The 20,865-nt window shown below is 43.0% G+C and overlaps 1 protein-coding gene across 1 annotated transcript in view; it reads right to left on the reverse strand.

The window, feature by feature from the left end:
* The window catches only part of fras1 (Fraser extracellular matrix complex subunit 1), a gene marked incomplete at its 5' end in the record, with an annotated part of 337,050 nt that overhangs the window by 73,369 nt on the left and 242,816 nt on the right, over positions 1 to 20,865 (reverse strand). The window contains 7 exons of the mRNA XM_083979904.1: positions 77 to 205; positions 1,360 to 1,491; positions 5,012 to 5,044; positions 8,535 to 8,672; positions 10,645 to 10,759; positions 11,828 to 11,944; positions 20,299 to 20,477. Coding sequence (XP_083836030.1) covers positions 77 to 205; positions 1,360 to 1,491; positions 5,012 to 5,044; positions 8,535 to 8,672; positions 10,645 to 10,759; positions 11,828 to 11,944; positions 20,299 to 20,477 — 843 coding nt within the window. The remainder of the gene's footprint in view (positions 1 to 76; positions 206 to 1,359; positions 1,492 to 5,011; positions 5,045 to 8,534; positions 8,673 to 10,644; positions 10,760 to 11,827; positions 11,945 to 20,298; positions 20,478 to 20,865) is intronic.

A 20,865-nucleotide genomic window follows, 5' to 3' on the forward strand; every position in this document is an offset into this window, starting at 1 on the left:
TGTTTTGTGACATTAAAAATGTGTGTGTCTGAGTGTGTGTGTGTGTCTGAGTGTGTGTGTGTGTGTGTTCTCTCACCGTTAGTCATGCTGGTGTGTGTGTTGCCATCAGTCTTCATTAGGTCTCCGTGGATGGGAGCTTCCACCAGCTCAAACTCCAGCTCATCTGGAGCCGTGTCAGCGTCGCTTACAGCCAGCTGCTGACCACCTGCACACACACACACAAAGACACACACACACACAAAGACACACACACACACAAAGAGAAAAATGAAGCATTACTTTACTTACACACAGTACGTGCTGCTATTTCTCCAGTATTATTGATCGTCAGGGTCAGACTTCAGAGCTCATTATCTCACTCCCACTCCACCATCATTTATAAGACCTCCTCACCACAGGCTCCACTTTCAGAAATTAGTATTGTGTATATGTGTGGCGGCCTGGGAAAACCCGTCGGAAGTCGCTGACGTTCGATTGTGGCAAATAGCCAAAATAGGTGGAAAAGTACTATTTCCACGATTTTGATATTGTGTGTGATTCTGGTACTTTGAACTCCCTACTACATCGTGGTGAATAAATATTTTAAGAAAACAAAACGGAAAGTACTTATTTTTATGTTTTTGTGGTGAATAAAGCGTTTCATTTTCAGCTGAGCCACAGCACAGCTGAGCTGCAGCAGCAGCGCTAGAGGAGAGGAGGACCGTTGTTCTGGAGAGGTACCATTCAAGGACCCTCGGAAAGCAGAGAATCCCGCGATTCAGATGCTTTTTTACAGGTCGTCTTTATCATAAATGGTTCGGAAGTTCTAATATGTTGCTGATGTTTTGTAAAACATGTGCAAGCGCTGATGATACGTTCGGTTTAGCATCAATGTTACGCTCTGTGCTACGCTATGGTTTAGCGCCTGTTCCCGTACCACGTGATTACACGCACCCTATACGGTCCCTTCTTGTCATAGAGGCACCATTCAAGGACCCTTGGAAAGCAGAAAATCACACAATTCAGATACAGTTTACAGCTCGTCTCTATCATAAACGGTTCAGAAGTAGTTAAATGTTTCGTAAAACACTCGTCTTTAGAGGGTTAAAACAGCAACGTTCTAGTTAAAGCCATTTTTCTCACTTTTCATTTTTTTGGTCATAATAGATTAAAATGAACATTACTTTTGATCTGAAAGGGCTATCTCAGTTATCCAAACAGTTATGAATGGCTGAAAACCTCTAGTTTATGGAAATGTCAAAATCCCACCATGTGAAGGGTTTTCCCAGGCCACCACTCGTATATGTGTGTGTGTGTGTGTGTGTGTGTGTGTGTGTGTGTGTGTGTGTGTGTGTGTGTGTGTGTGTGTGTGTGTGTTACCTATGGGGGCCTGTCCTCCCATGCTGACCTCCAGCAGTGGATCCAGGACCTGAAACACCGGCGGCTGCTGGTGGTTCGACAGCAGCAGGACGGCAAAGTCCAGCTCCGGTGTGGTGTGTTCGCCGTCTGACACTGAGACACAACAAATAAACACACACACAAACAAACAAACAAACAAACAAACAAAACATAAAAAGACAAACAAAAAAAGAAGAAAAAAAAACAGAGAGAAAAAAGGAGGAAAATTAATTAGATAAGAAAAGAAAAGAGCCACTAAAACAAACACACACACCTCTGAGGGTAATTAACTCCCCAGCTCCATTTCTGAGGAATAATTTTAAAGACTGAAACTTAATCATCTTCCTCGAGATGACTCTTCACACTCCAGATAATTAATAAGAGAAATAAACAACAACAACACAACAACAATAACAACAGATGTATGTATGATCACAGGGGCTGTAATTAAAAAAAACTCCATGAATGAAAACACAGAATCAATTAAACCAAACAGCCCCAAAAAACCAAACAATTCATCAGGAATATTCAGGTGCAGGAAACTCGTTACGCTCATTAAATATTTTGGGTGATTACTCACACATGAGCCGTAAAGAGAAAAATAAAATAATACTAACTAAGAAAGTACAACAGGCCAATTATCACATCTACATATCAAAGAAAAACAAATGTTTGTAGCCTATCATATTTTATTAGTGAGACTGTGACTTTACTTTGACATCAGCTCATTTAAACACCCACTTCCTGTTTCATTCCTGTGAATCATTTGAATAACAATTAAAAAAGAAAAAAAAAAAGGAAATTATTTTTGAAAAATATTTCCTCTTTTTTTGTGATTGTGATTGTGAATGGATTTTCACAAAAAGAGATGAGGATGTAAGACAAGTAGAAGAAGAAGAAAAAGAAGAAGAAGTGAAATCATTTTTCTTTGGGATATTTCATTGCAGAAAATGTTTCAAAGAAAGAAAGAAAGAAATAGAGAGGAGAAAGTTTCAGTCCTGCTAGGTGAAGGGACAGCAGCTCCTCTGGCAGCCAAATACGTATCAGCCTGAGGGACTCAGTATGACATCACAGATGCATATATTTGTATTTATATTGTTGATTTGTATTAATTGTATTTAATTGTATTTATATTCTTGATGAATATTTGTTTTATATTTTGTGCTGTTCTGAATATGAATTGCAATGTTGCGGTGCATATACTGTATGTAAGTATTGTGTAAAATGCTTTGGCAAAAACAAATCTCCGTTCATGCCAATAAAGCAAATTGAATTGAATTGAATTGAAAGAAATAGAAACTCCTCCAGCGTCTGCGAGTTACAGTAATAAAAAAAAAAAAGTTAAACTTTCTGTCCACTGGAAAAGAAGTTTGGTTTGTTTACTCTTTAAAGTCAAGAGCTGAAACCAGGACAGATGGAGGATAAAAGCTGCATGTGTGTGTGTGTGTGTGTGGGCCTCTAGGCCTGCACTAAAGTGGAAAAGCAAAAAGCACTTTGGTGACCTCCCATAAAGACACATTTCTCAAACAAGCTCCTGCTGGGGGTGGAGCTGCAGAAGAGAGAGATAGAGAGATAGAGCTCCATCAGACATGCAGTAAACAGGAGAGACTGGGTTTCATCTGCAGGTTAAAGGTAAAAAAAAAAAAACAGAAAAAGAAAAGAAAAAAAAAGAGGCAGAACAGAGAATCACGGAGGATCTGAAGGCATCGTCGAGTCAGATCAGTGTGGAAGTGATGAAAGCTACAGAGAGCAGAGCGACAGAGGTGCAGAGGAGAGTGGCATCGATGAAAATAAGTACAGAGAGAGAGAGAAGGAGAAGAAGATGAAGAGGTGGGAAACACGGGGAGGAGCTGAATATATATAAAAGTTGAGAAAAGATGAAAGAAAAACAGAGAATAGAGAAGAAAAAGAAGAAGAAGAAAAGGAGAGGATCCAAAGAGAGGAACGATTGAGAGAGAGGGAGAGTTTTGGGTGAAGATTAAAAGGACAAAGATGAAAAAAAAGAAAGAAAGAGAGACAGATCAAGGGAGGAGAGGAAGTGAGAGAAAGAGGGAATAACTGTGTGGTGGAGGACACAGAAGATGGAGGTGGGGGTGAAGGAGGGAGCAACCGAGGACAGAGAGGAAGAGGAAGAGAGACGAGAGAGGAGGAAGAAATGTCACGGCAGACGAGATAACGACGGAGAGATGAGAGGAGGAGGAGGAGGAAGAGGAGAAGGGAAGGAGGGATGAGAGGGGAAACAGAGGACAGAGACGGAGAGAGAGGGAGGGAGGTTAGTTTAAATGTCACAAAGGAAGATAAAGATGGAGAGAGGAGAAGAGAATGGAGGGAGGAGGAGAAGAGGATGGAGGAAGGGAGGAGGAGAAGAGGAGGGAGGAGGAGGAGAAGAGGATGGAGGGAGGAGGAGAAGAGGATGGAGGGAGGAGAAGAAGAGGATGGAGGAAGGGAGGAGGAGAAGATGATGGAGGGAGGGAGGAGGAGAAGAGGATGGAGGAGAAGAGGAGGATGGAGGGAGGGAGGAGGAGAAGAGGATCGGGGAAGGAGGAGAAGAGGATGTAGGGAGGAGGAGAAGAGGATGGAGGGAGGAGAAGAGGAGAAGAGGATGAGGGAGGAGAAGAAGAGGATGGAGGGAAGAGGAGAAGAAGAGGATGGAAGGAGGAGAAGAGGATGGCGGGAGGAGGAGGAGAAGAGGACGGAGGGAGGAGGAGAAGAGGATGAAGAAGAGGAGGAGAAGAGGATGGAGGGAGGAGGAGAAGAGGATGGAGAAGAGGAGGAGAAGATGATGGATGGAGGAGGAGGAGAAGAAGAGGATGGATGGAGAAGGAGAAGAGGGAGGAGGAGAAGAAGAGGATGGATGGAGAGGAAGAGGATGGAGGGAGGAGAAGAAGAGGATGGAGGGAGGAGGAGGAGAAGAGGACGGAGGGAAGAGGAGACGAGGATGGAGGGAAGAGGGAGGAGGAGAAGAGGATGAAGGGAGGATGGAGGGAGGAGGAGAAGAGGATGGAGGGAGGAGGAGGAGAAGAGGATGGGAGGAGGAGGAGAGGATGGAGGGAGGAGGAGAAGAGGATGGAGGGAGGAGGAGAAGATGGAGGGAGGAGGAGAAGAGGATGGAGGGAGGAGAAGAGGATGGAGGGAGGAGGAGAAGAGGATGGAGGGATGAGGAGAAGAAGATGGGGGAGGAGAAGAGAGTGGGGGAGGAGGAGAAGAGGATGGGAGGAGGAGAAGAGGATGGAGGGAGGAGGATGGAGGGAGGAGAGGATGGGAGGAGGAGGAGAAGAGGATGGAGGGATGAGGATGGAGGGAGGAGGAGGAGAAGAGGATGGAGGGATGAGGGAGGAAGAGAAGAGGATGGAGGGATGAGGGAGGAGGAGAAGAGGAGGATGAAGGGAGGAGGAGAAGAGGATGGAGGGATGAGGGAGGAGGAGAAGAGGAGGATAAAGGGAGGAGGAGAAGAGGATGGAGGGAGGAGGGAGGAAGAGAAGAGGATGGAGGGATGAGGGAGGAGGAGAAGAGGAGGATGAAGGGAGGAGGAGAAGAGGATGGAGGGATGAGGGAGGAGGAGAAGAGGAGGATGAAGGGAGGAGGAGAAGAGGATGGAGGGAGGAGGAGGAGAAGAGGAGCTGTGAGTATTTACCTGTGAAATAGACGCTGAGCGACTCTGGTAAACCTGTCGGAGTTAAAAAAAACAAAACAAAACAAAAAACAGTAAAAACAGGAAACAGTTAAAACGCTGACGGAGGTGAAGAAACAGAGGATTCAGGCCGAGCTGAAGGAAAACAAAAAAAAGTGAGCACATGAAAAAAAAAAAGAAAAAAGTTTAAATCCATTAAAAAAAAAAAAAAAAACTCAAGAGGCAACGGGGACGATTTAGTGATGCAAAGCTCCACAAACCCAGATTAAGAGAAACTAAAGTCATCTTTGATCTGGGATTAAGGATTATCTCCAGGACCGCGTGGTGTCTCCGAAGAAAAAAAAATAAAGCGTTTCATGAGCGCTGAAGTTTTATTTATTTATTTATTTATTTAAACTGTTAAACTCCACTGCTCCTGGTTTTAAATACGCAGCATGTTGTGTCCTGAGTTTATTGTCGAGAGCTGGATGATGATGATGATGATGATGATGATGATGATGATGATGATGAAGACGGTCCAGGAGTGCAGAAAGTTCAACAAAACTTGAGACTGGAGTTTAAAAAAAAAAAAAATCTTTGGCCTTAAAATAAAAAAGTAAAAGGGAAAATATGACTTTTTATATCATAGTTGATATCACCTGTTGACACTATGAGATCTTTGGCATCAAAAGTTTCAGCTCCACAGACAAACAAACTCTCTGGATCAGTTTTTCTCCACAGCTCCCCCTACAGTGTGGGAATGTGTATTTTCACTGTCGTACAGTAAAAACTCACCGCTAACCCTGAAGCTGTTTAATTGACACTATTGGCCTTCTGATTGGTCTGCTGATCCACCAATCAGAGCGCTTCTCCCCTTGTCACGAGTTGCACAACGCTCTAAGGTTGGACAACCCTGGGATGAAGCCATATGAAACGAGCTTTCGCAATTTCTTCGGCAAAAACTACTTTTGAATTTTTCAATGTGGTTAAAAGGTGTGTCTGGGGGTATACCTGCAATAGCGACTCACAATATCCAGAACATATTCCTGGAGTCATTTTTATCCCATTCCCCAAACCCAAGACAAATGATGAGAAATGTCTCATTTGGATACGGCTCTGTGGGAGACCACATTGGCAGTTCAACCCATCCTCCATCAACAAACATACCCTACATATAACATATAGATTTATATATTATCTTAACCTTCTAGCAAACGTAACATTACCGTTGCTAATCTCTTTTGAACTTTGTGAAGTTTTTTGAGGAGAAATGGGAGATCAGCAGAGATGAGGCGTTAGCTACTAGCTAAAGTTAGCTAGTGTCATTAGCTAGCTAGCTAGCTAGTGACCAAAACAATAATTTTCCCCCACTTTTCGGAAATGTCATGTAATGCCCATTCAATTGCACTAAATCTGCCTAATTTTCAATGGTTTCCAATGGGAGTTAACCCTTTTGTGACCATTGTTTGTCCAACCTAGCAACAGTAGCCTAACCGTGGAAGGTGGGACTTGACAAAGGGTCAATTGAGGTCAGATTTGTAGATAGTTTATCTTTAAAGTTAAAATCAGGCAAGGCAACAATAACAGAGTTTCCAGACCCAGACGGCAAACTGTCACAATGTACTTGGGGCATTGTGAAACAGAATCTGGCTCTTGACAATCTTGTGCAATAATTTCATGTGGTCATCCAGCTCCTGTTGTGTTTTTATGGTCTGTTGTATTGTCTTGTCTTTTGAATTTGTTTGTTTTAATTGTTCTTATTTGTATTTAACGCCAACCTGCCAATGGGACTGGAGACGGACATAACCCACATTAAAGATCAGACATCAATATTGATGATGATGAATATTTAATGTTCATCAATATTGATGTCTGATCATTTCCAATCAGGTTTGGGTCACTTATTTCTACATCAGAAACAGCTCTGATTTTCTATTGGACTTCCTTTGCACATCATTGCACAGCAGTAAATTTACTCGTGGAGAGGTTGCGGACAGTAGAGTTCTCAACGGGCCTGAAAATTACAACCCGAACCGACCCGACCCGCGGGTTATTAAGCCCGGACCCGACGGAGCCCCACAGACCAGCATTAATCATCTACCCGAACCCGGCCCGGCCCGAAAAAAAAAAAAAAAAAAAAGCAGCGTGGTTTCTTTGCAGCGGGAGGTGCCGCTGCCGGTGACGCAGCACTCGTCTTCTGCCTCACCTCACGTCATCTGGCCCCTCCGGTACCGGGCTGCTAACGGGCGGGACTTAACGTACTGCTGTAGGCTACAGTTGCCGTTTGATCCGCGGGCAGTGGGCGCAATTGATTCAATTTGCGCCGCGGGAACGGTGCGCCTTTGTGGAGATTTATCCACCAACCAGTGCGCGTGCTGTTGACGCACAGCTGCAGCTGTGGATCGTCGGCATTTACCGGCAGTAATGTTTCAGTGGTTCTGCCCACAGCAGCACAAGATGCAGAGTGGGATGTTTGTCTGAGACTCACACGTGAACAAACAACAATTTACACCATAAATGTGTTTTATGAGAGAGGAAAAAAGGAAGCCCGAGGTCCGACCCGACCCGAGTCACTTTCATATTTTTTCGACCCGAACCCGGCCCGAACCCGCGGGTCCAGTCGGGTCTGTCGGGCTGGCCCGGCCCGTTGAGAACTCTAGCGGACAGATGGAGATGAAATTAGCCCCTTGACATCCAGAAAGTTTGGATGAAATCTGTTTCAGTTAAGCCGTTCCCGTGACGATCCCATCACTCCTGGCTCCACAACAACTTATAATTACGCGTTATGCTCTTCTTCTCTTCTGAAACTTTGAACATTCACATCTGCAGCCTCAGTCTTTGTTATTCCTGAAGATAATGTGGTATTTTTGCGATTATTTGTAGTCTGTGTGTTTTTTTAAATTTTTTTAAAAACTTTTTATTCTCTTATAAACCCTTAATCCCACCTGCACAATCTGTTTGTTGCTTTTTTTTAATCGTGCAAATAAAAAATAAGCATTCAAACCATCAGCTACATAACAAAATGAGCTCTGATGCTGCAGAGTGAACGTAGTTTTAGTCCATGACGCTGTGACAGAATATCAGAGATACTGTAGTTGTGACCTTCAGGTTGTAACTCAGAGTCTGGAGCTGAAGGAGCTCAGGTGAGATCACCGCAGTCATTTCTGCTCCGAGTCGTTCTGTGACAGACAGACCTCGGCCGACATCTCCAGTCATGTGATGAGAGAACCTGCAGCGGCCGCTCTATGAATAGTAAATCATGTGAAAATAACACAGCACGGCCGCTGCGCCGGCTCTACAGTAGCTATGTGGTTAAAACCAGCAACCTAATATAGTGTGAGGCGGCCGGGGGGGATTACTGTGTGTTTTGTTTCCACAGAAAGTGGCGGTGGCGAAGATCAATATGTGGCTGCTCGGCTGAAACCTACTCCAGAAATAAACCTGGGCCACTGCAGCCGTTTCACATCCACTCTATTGGATTTTCTAACTGTATAAATCCAGAGACAAAGTGTGTAAGTGTGTTAGTGTTAGTGTGTGTGTGTCGCACCGATGAAGGAGTATTGGTAGAGCTCCTGGAGGTGTGAGGGCGCCTGCGGCGGTCGGTAGATGATTTTCCCGTTGTTGACGTCGGCCTGCGTGAAGTGTGTCGCTGCTGTGTACGGGCGGTCCCGGTGCTCAATCGCCCCTGAAATACAAAAAAAAAAAAAAAAAGAGTAGAAAAAGGGAGGAAGATATTGAATTTAATTTAATTTGGTTGGTGCTGTGGGAATTCCTCCTCCTTCCTCTGTCTTCCACTGGAAAATAAGATTTGGAAATATCTCCAAGACTGATGCTCTAATGTTTCAACTTCAATAGATCGATTCATCAAAACCTACGGGATGTCACCAAACCCTGTTCTTCATGACAACATCACGTGAACTCTGTTGAATCCATAAACTTAAAGGGATAGTTCAACATTTTGTCAGATCCTCCTATCACCATGATCCCTATAGTCATAGCAGTAGGTTCATTACCTTTAATTATCAGTGCATGTTGTTTTGAGATCAGCGGGGCAGAGACGTGAGCTGCTCAGTGAACACAACGGAGGTGAACGACCCCTCATCAAACTCATCAAATACACAATCCAACAACTCCAAAACACTCTGGTGGACAAGTTGTGACCTGCACATTCACCACGCTATGAGATAATAATGTAACAACACGAGACAGAGTCGTTTTAGAGGCAAATGTGTAGCCGGAGCTACATTCTAGACACGGCTGTAGTTCAGAGTATTTGCTTCATGTGTCATAATGTTACATAATTATACATGATTATTTCATAGCGTGGTGAATGTGCATTTCGTTTTCATGTTCATTTTCTTTAATCTGTCGGTTTTCAATCTGTGCAAACATTCAGCACATTCAATTCCTCAACTTTAAAGGAGACATATTCTGCTCCCTTGTCCACAAATTAAAATAGTTCCCAGGTGTCTTAAAGACGTGTCTGTGACATGCTTCGGTCAAAATCCCCCAAGGATCAAACATCACAGCTCTTTTTATTCTCTCAAAACAGCCCTGTTCAGAACGGCTGGTTTCAGTGCCTGTCCCTTTAAATGCAAATGAACCACTGCCCCTTCTACCTGTACTCACAGGTAGGGGTGGGATTATGCAAATTCAAATCTTTGTTACATCACTGGAAGACAACTGAGGAAACAGCTCGTAAAACCACATGGATTTCAACATAGGGAGCCTGAAAATTACAGATTTTTTTTTGTCAATTCTCACATTTTGGAGGCCGGAGGGCAAGACAAACACCCAAATATATGTTAAAGAGCGTTCAAAAAGTGATATTTCCATAATATGTAGCCTTTAAATCACTCAGACACCATCTTAATCGTCTCATTGTCTCCTGTCAATCATCTGACCTCATTGTGTTCATCCTACAGATGAATCATGAAGCTGCTGTCGCCGTCTGAAAACATTTAACCCACGGTGACATTTTGTCACGTTGCATTCGAGGGTCAAATCGGATGTCAGAAAATAAAACGTGCCGGGACAATGACCGTCCTCCTCCTCCTCCTCCTCCGCCTCCTCCTCCAACACATATTTGTCGCTCCATTAGCGGATGAATACGACCTCGTTGTGAATCGTTTTTTTTGTCCTCTTTCATTAGACAGAGAGCTGGAAATGATACATCCGTCTGTCAGATGGTCTGACGCTGAAATTAACGACTCCACATCTGAACAGCACATTACACTCAGCAAAAAAAAACCCACTCACACAGAATGAATGGCTAATTCTAGTGGAAGTGCAACGTGAACCCTGAATAAGAGGTTGCTGGTTCTAAACCCTTGAGCATCACATTTATTTTATTTTCTCCAGAGACTGGAGTCGTAGATTTAAACTCTTTCTCTACCAAAGACAAACTCAGTAGCAGTGCCTTGCTCATGGGCAGCTGAGAGATCATCAATGAGCGACAGTTCAAGTGAATTTGTTCACTGTGGAGAATCAACCTGAAGCTCAGAGGCTCCACTCACTGCAGCTAACGATCAGACTCTCGCCCACGGATTAAAAACTTAGATTTGAATCCTTTTAATCTTTTTTTCTTTAATAATATGAAGTAAAGTCTCAGCGTGTGTGTGTGTGTGTGTCTCTGTGTGTGTGTGTGTGAGGCTGACCTTGTCCTGGCAGCAGCGGTTTGGTGACGTTGTAGACGAGCTTCTCGCTGGGAGTCTCCGAGTCGATGAAGGACAGAGCTGAAGGCGTTATCTCTGTCACACGATCCTCCAGAGCCTGCACACACACACACACACACACACACACACACACACACACACACACACACACACTGAGGTGAGTACTGAGGTAAAACATGAATTGAGATATCCTCCAACTCCGATACACCCCATGTGATTATAACTGAAGGATCCACACACACACACACAACTACTGTACAGTGGTTGCATGGCCCAACTTTTTGATCATGTGCACTAGTGATGTGCACGGTTACCTGTTACCAGTCTGCTACTCGGTTATGAATTATTACCCGGTTAACCTACAGTAGGATTCACAAAACGGCATGTTAGAGCAACAGTCTAGCGTCGGATCAAACTACATCATCATGCCATGGTTCGGCTGCTTCGTAGTGTTAAACAGTTTCGGATCAAGCAACATGATTTTTTTGCTGTGTAAAGGCATTTTTTGGATTGAGCCTCGAACTTTCAAACCTTTTACAAGAATCTATGATGGTTCCCTCGGCGTAAGTAAGCCGTCGGGAGGAAGACGACAGGTGTCATCAAGTCTTAGTTAGAAAATACAAACACTCTGAAACCTTCCCATTTATTTCCTGAGACGATGTGACGCAGAGAGGAGCATAGTCGCCAAAATGTAGTGTGGACTAATAAATAATGACTGAAAAAAAAGGTTTCTCGGCATAAAGATGCACATACAGTATATGCCCCATATGTGCATCTTAAACTCCAGTCTCTACTCTTATTATCCACCTGATATTTTGTCTGACAACGCTGTGTCAGTAATGCGGACTGTCTGACGAGTGCATTTATGCCCCGTCATTCTATTTTTATGAAAGTAATCGGTTACTCGGGTAAGACCAGGTTAGGTTACTCGGTTAGAAAACAACTCGAAATGCCCATCCCTAATGTGCACACCTCATTTGTCCATATTTGATTAATTAAAGTTCAACATTTATCTTCTATATTTATACATTCAGTCAGTGCGGTGAGTCACATCTTCTTCTGGACAAAAAAAATATCGTAATAATAATCAATAAAGTTAATTAACTTCTCCTCATTCAACCAGATGTTTTCACCGCTGCAGCTTCAGTAAAACCTGTTGTCTCACCGTGATCTGCAGGTCGCAGTCCGGCGCCAGCTGAGGGAAGCCCGGGGTCTGAGGCAGCACGCCGATGGTGAACGTCTGGGCGTCGCTCTGGATGAGCGGAGCTGCCTCTGTGGAAACCTACACACACACACAGAAAGAGAGACACACAGACTTTGAGATTAGGGATGGAAAACATTTATTTTACAGACAATACACTCGACACATCCTCCTCTCTTATCTGCCTCCAGTTCTCGCTCCACACTTCTCTTATCTCGCAGCTTCGACGTCTTCATCTGCAGATTTTTACACATTATCTCAATAAATGTCTGTTTTTTTTCATCTCCCACCTCAGACTGGCTGGAGTGTGTGTGTATTGTGTGTGTTGTGTGTGTTGTGCATCTCTGTCTGAGTGACAGAGCAGGTGAGGAGCTCCTGCAGAGGTAAGATACAACAGATGTGATAAAAAAAGAACAACAACGACAACAGGCTGCAGCCCGAGAACTGTGACAACACAGAGCGAAGCCGAGCTGCAGGGACGAAGCACAGAGGCCGAGTCTGTTCCTGCACATAAATCACCGTCCACGCTGCAGGAATATTAAAGCAGGAGGCGTCTGCTCTGCTCCGGTCAGACTCAGCCTCATGATCGCATCGCTCAGCTGAACCTGAATCTGAAGCAAAAAGCACTAAAATCTCATTTTTTAAACAATAATAATAATTTAAAAAGCCATCTTGCAGCAGTCTGAGACCTCCTGCTGATGTTCTGCTCTTTACAGTGAAGTAAATTGGAGACAATGATCATTTCCTCCACTTTTCTCTCTTCCGCCGTCACTCTCACATCTGTTGCTTTTTTCTTTTGAAAACACTGCAGGGCCACATTCGTTCACCCTCTCTCACATCCCTCCGTCCATTAGCCACACACTGCTGGTCTCTGCAGGGTCACATGAGGGCCGTAGAGACAAAACCACCTCCTGCTCACACTCCCACTTACAGGCATCAATGTGCATGTCTTAAGACTGTTTCCACCTTTTCCCCCATTAAGAAAAAGCTGGAGCTATAGTAGTTTGGCGCTGGTGCTAATGCTTAGCTGGTTCAACTCGCCAGCCTCCTAAGAAGCAGTTTGCAGGTGCTGCTCTGGTCTACGATGCAATCCAGAGCCAGAAAAATACAACTACTTGTATTCATGGTAATAGCAGCAAACGGTGACTACGTTTGAGGAGAGAGGTTGTTATCAAAAACGTCTGAGAGGCTTCTTAGCCACTGAGTCAGTTACATGGACAAGCGTAATAAAATACTCAGTGTTCGATTTGTGAAAAAACCAGATACGAGCCAAACTGGGACCGGCTTTTTATTAATTCTGAACAAATCTAATGCTCAGGGATAGTTCAACATTATGGCAAATTGGCCCATTGCCATAATCCCTATAGTGATAGCAGTAGGTTCGTTACCTTTAATTGTCGGTGCAAGATATTTTTTGAACGGCGGAGCAGAGCCGCAAGCTGCTTAGAGCTACGCTACGGAGGCTAATGGGATTTCTTGGTTTCCCTCATCAAACTCATGACATACACAATCCAACAACTCCACAACGCTCTGGTGGACAAGTTGTGACCTGCACATTCACCACGCTATGAGATAATAACACATCGTTACCAGACAGAGTTGTTTTAGAGGGAAATTCATGCAAAACCGCTGATGCACGTTGCCTTCAGGGACAGTTTTTCAGCAAGCAGTCTCTGCATTTCCCTCTAAAACAACTCTGTCTGGTAACGTTCTGTTATTATCTCATAGCGTGGTGAATGTGTAAAACAAAAGTAAATTCAGACTTGAGGACAAACTAATTATTCTAAGGTCGATGGTCAAGGCCACATGTTTAAGAAATTATACAAAAACACAATTGATAAACAGGGATGTGACCTGGAGGAGGAGGAGGTTTTTCTACTTGTTTTTGTAAACTTATTAACTCACAAAGTTAGTGTGTGTGTGTGTGTGTGTGCGTGTGTATTTGTGTGTGGAGGTGGACGTGTGTTATTGCACCTGTAACCGCTCTCAGCAGCGTGTCACCGTGCACCGCAGCAGCCTCGAGTGCACTTTGACATCACAGCTGCCAGGTGTGAAACTAAAACAGGTGGAAGTCAGAAACACAGCAACACGTACTGTTCTGTTCTTTTATTTATTTTTTTATTTTAGCAGCTGTTCATTATCTGTTTTTTTTTTTAAAGCTCAGGTGGTGACGGTGACGGTGACTGTGTTGTTCGCAGCCTGAGTTTACTTTATTTCAAACATGTAAAACAAAATAAGGCACAATTTCAGTTTGTTCCTTCATTTGTGAATAATATAAACAAGTTGAAGAACCAAAAACAGCAAAAAAAAAACAACAACACAAAAGCATAATCATACATATTCAAAAAGGAGTGAGAAGAAGCTTATTGAATCCCACTCCTCTTCCACAAACCATAAATAAATCGATTACTTGTCCCACTTCATTAAATGCCCTTCATTCCATTATTAGAAAAAAAGAGAAGATGAAAAAATATATGGTAGATAAAGATAAAACAGCTATGTCTTTGTACTTTGTACTGTAATTTCCCAGCTTGGGATCAATAAAGTATATCTATCTATCTATCTATCTATCTATCTATCTATCTATCTATCTATCTATCTATCTATCTATCTATCTATCTATCTATCTATCTATCTATCTATCTATCTATCTATCTATCTATCCATCCATCCATCTATCTATCTATCTATCTATCTATCTATCTATCCATCTATCCATCCATCCATCCATCCATCCATCCATCCATCCATCCATCCATCCATCCATCCATCCATCTATCTATCTATCTATCTATCTATCTATCTATCTATCTATCTATCTATCTATCTATCTATCTATCTATCTATCTATCTACTTATCTACTTTGTTTTGAAATGCTCTCTGTTTGGACATTGCTTCGCCTCCTCCTGCTGTGTTCCTCCACTCCTCTCCTGTGCTGAGGCCATGACCTTTGACCGCTGTTCTTTTTTTGCGTTTGCTTTTATAAAAGGATTGAATTAGCATTTGAAGATTATGCTAATTGAAGTGCTGATAAGTGATGGAGAAGCAGCAGGATCCGTCTAATCCCCTTTGCCTCCCTGTCTACACGGCTGCTCTGCTGCTGCTGCGCCCACGCTGCATCACCAAACCATTTTCCCCCGTCCAACTTTTTAAAATCTTCTTCCTCTTCTCTCTCTGTGAGATGTCGCCTTAAATTGTTTTGTCTGTGTCGATATGCACGAGCCACGTACGGCCACGTAAGGTTGGGTGTTTTATTTGTCATCTCCTGTTCCTGTCGCATCTCACACGGCGTTCGTGAGGTAAAGACAGAAAGTTGAGTCGGCTGCTGTCAGTCAGGAATAATCTAAACGTTGTCGGCGTGAACTCTGGAGTCAGCGCCACCAATCACCAACCAGAGATAGTCCTGAGTCAGCTGGATTTACAGGAGGGGCGGGCGGCGCTGCAGGGGTAAATTATTGATTATGCGCTTGATCCCGCTCAACGCAGATGACACATGACACGATGGTGCGACGTGAAGGCCGATAAATCTTGCATTGAACCACATCTGCAGCCCCTGAGTTAAGCTGTCATGTCAAAATAACCATGTCGCCTTCACTGGCATCGGGTCAGATGAGCTCTGAGAACAGCTGATTGCCTTCTCAGATTGTTTCCTCTGTTTCCATCTGGAGCCATCACAGTTTGCTTTGCAGCTTCGCCGCTCCAACAACTGATTCACTCATTTGTGTGTGTGTGTGTTTCATTTGATTGGCTTCCCGGAGGCTTGTACAGGAACATTCAGGGGCAAAGTGTGATGTTATATTGAGAAGCAGGGGAGAAGCCGTGCAGTAAGATTGTTATTGTGATGCCTCTGCTCTGTTCTCATGGGCATGATGTCATAGCAACACGTTGATGCAACATCTTCAAATTTGGCTCAAATGTCCACAAAGAAACAAGGAGGAACTGATAAGAGTTTGGTGGTTAAAGCTCAAACGTAAAGGTCCTGACTTTGGTCTTATGAACTTCATGATACAATGTTACGATACTATACGGTACGATACGTGTGAACGCTTGATCATAACATCATGCCGGAGGACACAGTGATACAGTTATAAATTACCCTTTGGCTAACACTGGCACAATTACCGAAATGTTCATTAATATGCACTGTCCTCTAAATAAATAAATGAAATAAGATACAATACGATAATATACAATAAGATACAACACGATAAGATCTGATACGGTACGGTAAAGGTCACAGTGACCAAACAAAACCTATTTTTTAATCTTGTGAACACTTGATCTTCAAGGGAATCTCTTCAAATGTGAATTCATTGGTTTGATTTTGGTCAAAGGTCAAAGGACGAGGTCAAACATTCACCTTATTACAAGGAAGAGATGGCGGGAACAACAACAATGTAGTAAAAGTAGATGCACAGATTTGCTGAGGACGTTTCTGCCTCACACGTTTAAAATGATAAAACATTAATTTCTTTTTTTTCTTTTCCTTCCTTTTAATTAACAGAACTAATTTGCAGCTCAAGTGCCCGGCTCTGGAGCTGAAGTGTCTGAGTATTTCTTATAAGACAGTCCTTGATCCAGGCGAAAACACATCTCTCATCATCGTCTCATCTGAACAAGTTGGTGCCTGAGAAAAATGTGTGTGAGTGTGTGTGTGTGTGTGTGTGAGAGAGAGAGTTCAGCGCCGCTTCAATCAGCTGCATTTCAAATCAGATAGCTCTCGAAACATTTCAATAAAACGCAGAGTGGGACATTAACACCGCCCCGACAAACCATCAGGTAGCGGTAAAAACCTGCTGGCTGCCAGCCACGTTCACATCATGGCTGGTGCCTCGATCTGCTTCTCCTGCTTCCTGTCAAAATGATGAAGACGCTTGAGGATTTAATTTGAATTCAGCGCTGCGTAATTGGAACGAATTTGCCCCCTGATGGATGGAGCCAAAATGTAGAAGGAGGTTGGAGAGGGGGGCGGACAGAGACAGAGAGAGAGAGATCATTAGATGTAGCTACGAGCTTTTGGCTGCCTCTTTTGTTTTTCTAATGGAGTCGAAAGTGAAGCAGAGGAAAAACGCTCCGTCGGTTTTTAGGGCCCTCGATCGCCTCGCCGTCTCAGATTCACAGCCAATTTGCGAGTAATTTGGTGTCATCGGCCGCTAATCAAGATTAGTTACCGACGTGGACAGGAAGTGTGGAGCCTGTGAAAGGTTAAAAGGTTTGCAGGGTATATACAGGAATCTTGAAGTTAATTCTAATACCTTTTTAAGACTTTTTCAAGACCTTCTCAATATTTTTCAATACCTCACCGCCACTTCAAGCTGTAACCATTTACATCAGTGACACTTTTAACTTAACAGTTTTAGTTTGTGATAAAGACCACTATGATACAACATAATTCAAGGATAATAAATCAAAGGCAAAGTTTATAAAAAAAAACATTGCTTCACTCTCAAAAAACAAAAACAACAATCTTCTTTTCTTTTTTATGTACCGGTTCATCTTTGTTTTTTAATAAAATGAATAAATTCACACACTTTTACGATGTTTTTTAGGACTCAAACTCTTGGACAGCTAATTCAGAAAAAATACCTTCAAAATTTAAGACTTTATAATGTTGTGAAAAGACTTTTTAATACTTTTTAAGGGTCTTAATTTTCGCGGATACCCTGGTTTGGAACCGATGGATGGACGGACGCTCAGGAGGAAGGACGTAAACAAAAGAGAGGACAAACAGAGGAGGAAGTCACAAAGTGGAGCGATGAGACGTTCAAATAAAAAACTAAAATGGGAGGCAGACAGATAGTGAACGCAACAGAGAAGAGTAAGAGAGGAGAGGAAGAGGAGGAGGAGGAGGGAGTGGATGTAGCCAGAGGACGACTGGAGGAGGAGGAGGAGGAGGAGGGGAAAGAAGAAGAGGGGTAAACACAAGGGAACATGGGAACACGAGTACGAGAGTGAACTTCAAAGACGCTCCGCAGAGACGACGAGGCCACGAGAGGAAAAACAACAAGGACGACGATGACGACGACGTGTCACAGTCTCCTCCTCTTTTTCACTTTGTCGTCTCACCAACAACCCCCACCCCCACTCTCACCCCTCCTCCCCCCGAGGTTTTATAATAATAATAATAATACATTTTATTTAGAAAGCGCCTTTCACGCCACTCAAGGACACTTTACAGCAGTTAAAATCATCAAGCAAGTTTTCTCCTCTCACTGTGGATTTGTTTGCTTTTATCAGTTTATTTATTTTTTTATTATTTGTACAGAAGCTCTCAGTTGTAAGAAACAAGGTGTTTGTCTTGAGTCCTACTACTTAGCAACAAGATATAAAGTATTCTCCCATATTATAAAAAGTCTCATAAAAACCACTGAATGAACTTAAACCTCTTTTTTCTTTGTGTCGTCGTGTTTGAATGGTGTCGTTATAAACCAGGTGGAGCAGGTGGAGCAGCTGCAGCCGCTTTATCTGATGGTCGAGTTCATTTCTGAAACACTTCACTGCACCTACGTGACAGTACAGAGCTATTAAAGAAACTAAAGAAACACGCGGGGGGTTGAAAGGAGACATTTATTTCCTTTCCTTCCTATGACGACCACCTCCATTTACTTTAACCTTTACAGGTGAACTTAATTTAACCTTCTCTAAACTTTTGAATGCACATGTCCAATTGTTCAATGTTTCAGTCCTTATTGAATAATAAGAATAAGGTGATTAACCACAAAAATGATTTAATTGAATCACTAAATGTTCTGGTTCAGTGACAGTTTGTAGACAGTCCTCTTCTCTCTCCCTCTCCTCTCCACCATGTTCACATTTTAAAGTATATTTTTTTTCGGCTTTTTGCTTTTTATTTGATAGTGATGACAGTAGAGATAGACAGGAAATGGGGAGGCAGAGAGAGGGGGAATGACACGCAGGAAAGGTCTGCCCGACGCGGGATTCGAACCGGGGACGCCTGCGGCGAGGACTGTAGCCTCTACATGGGACGGCCGCTCTACCCACTGCGCCACGCACCGCCCCTACCATGTTCACATTTTGACATCATGAGACCAAGACAACACTGTTGTTAGCTTTTGTTTGAGATAAAGAAATGACCATTGCATCCTTCTACTTAAAAGGCTTTCATGATAGAATATCACTGTAGCATGAACTTTTTAAAGGGATATTCTTGTCAAATATCCCTAACTTTTTGTGTGAAGTGTATATTCATCTATGTTCAAATATGATAAAACTGCTCAGAAGCAGTAGGCTACTAATACATATTATGCTGGATTTCTTTGATATGTATTGTTTATAATTGATTTGATGTGATTGAGTGAATCATTGGTGGAGGTGTAGCTCCCTCTGAGAAAAGGAATAGAACGAATCGCCTTGTTGTTTACAACTACTCTTCTCCCAAGCCTACGACCTCCCCTACCCATAGCCGGTCTCTCCATCACCTCGCTCATCAATGTGTCACTGTGTACTGTCTCTCCCTCGTCTCCCCCTGTATGTCTCTACCCTGTTTCTTTTGTGTCTTTGTAAGCGTCTTTGGGTTATTGAAAAGCGCTATATAAATTAAATGAATTATTATTATTATTATTATTTACTTCCGGGTGGAAAACCAGCATGAGAACAATAGTGACGAGAGTTTCGCTATCTCATTTTTCATGTCATATCGCTGTTTAGACTAATCTGATGTTTGTAGAGTCTATAAAACCAATGACTGGACAAACATTATTTATGTGTTCACATTTTTGTAATTAGTCATGGTTATCATAGATTAGCCGAGCTAACCGTTAGCTACCTGTTTAACTTTAATAACTCAGTGACTCAATAAACGGTCCATGAAAAAATATTTTCTCCAGCAGATATCTTAGTTACAACAGGATTGAGCTAACTGGAGTAGTTTCATGTTGTGTCCGACAACAGGAGGGTTTTAACAGCTGACGTCCTGGTGGTAGCTTAGCTACCACCGTTAGCTTAGCTACCGTTAGCTGTCCCTGTCAGCTGAGCCACTGATGCTTTCTAGACACTGTGATTCCCCCAAACTGAATAAATACAACACATAACAACACAAAACACGCACAGAGAAATAGTAATGTTTCTTCAATCATCTCAGATTTTTTTAAACGGTGATAAGGCGTGAAAAATATTATATATAGCCTAGCTAAACTCTCGTTCATTACTACTGTTCTCATTCAAATTACGTGCTGGTTTTCTACCCGGAAGTAGTTGTAAACAACAAGGCGATTCGGTCTATTGGTTCTGTCTCTACACTGGATGATCCCTGTTGTTGTAATAGTAACCTTTACTCCTGCCATAACTACTAAAACCACTAGATGTCGCCTAGCAACAGGTCCCAAGCAACAGGAGGACATAAAAACTCTCCTGTTGGGAGAGAGAAAGAGAGAGGAGAGGAGGAGGAGGAGGAGGAGGAGGAGTCGGTTCTGACCTGGAACTGGAAGGAGTCACTGTCGCTGCCTCGGCCGTAGTGTCGGTACCAGACGGTGCCGTCGTTGACGTCCTGCTGAGTGAAGGACGTGGTGGACGTGAAGCCCTGGTCGTCAGCCAGCGACGGGCGCCAGCCGTCCGCCGGACCGTCGGCCGGCATCGACACCAGCACCACCTCACCTGCACGCAGACGGAGGAGGGGACAAAAGGTAGCGTTAATAGTTTTACAGGCAGCTAATATTTTGGATCAGTTCAGCTTTTTGAGAAATACATTGAGATATTTTTAAAATTTTTGTTTCTTTATTTCCTAATTTTGAGTTTTGAGAATCAGAATTATTGAATCGTTTTGGGGGTTTTTGGGAGATTTTTTTTCTAATTTTTGATTTCTAAATTTTTTTTTACTAAGTTATTAAAGGGATAGTTCAACATTTTGGCAAATTGGCACATTGCCATAGTCATAGCAGTAGGTTCGTTACCTTTAATTGTTGGTGCAAGCTGTTTTTAGAACGGTGGAGCAGAGCCATGAGCTGCTCAGAGCTACGCTACGGAGGCTAATGGGATTTCTTGG

This window comes from Trachurus trachurus, assembly GCF_905171665.1.
Source record: "Trachurus trachurus genome assembly, chromosome: 9".
Taxonomy (NCBI): Eukaryota; Metazoa; Chordata; class Actinopteri; order Carangiformes; family Carangidae; genus Trachurus; species Trachurus trachurus.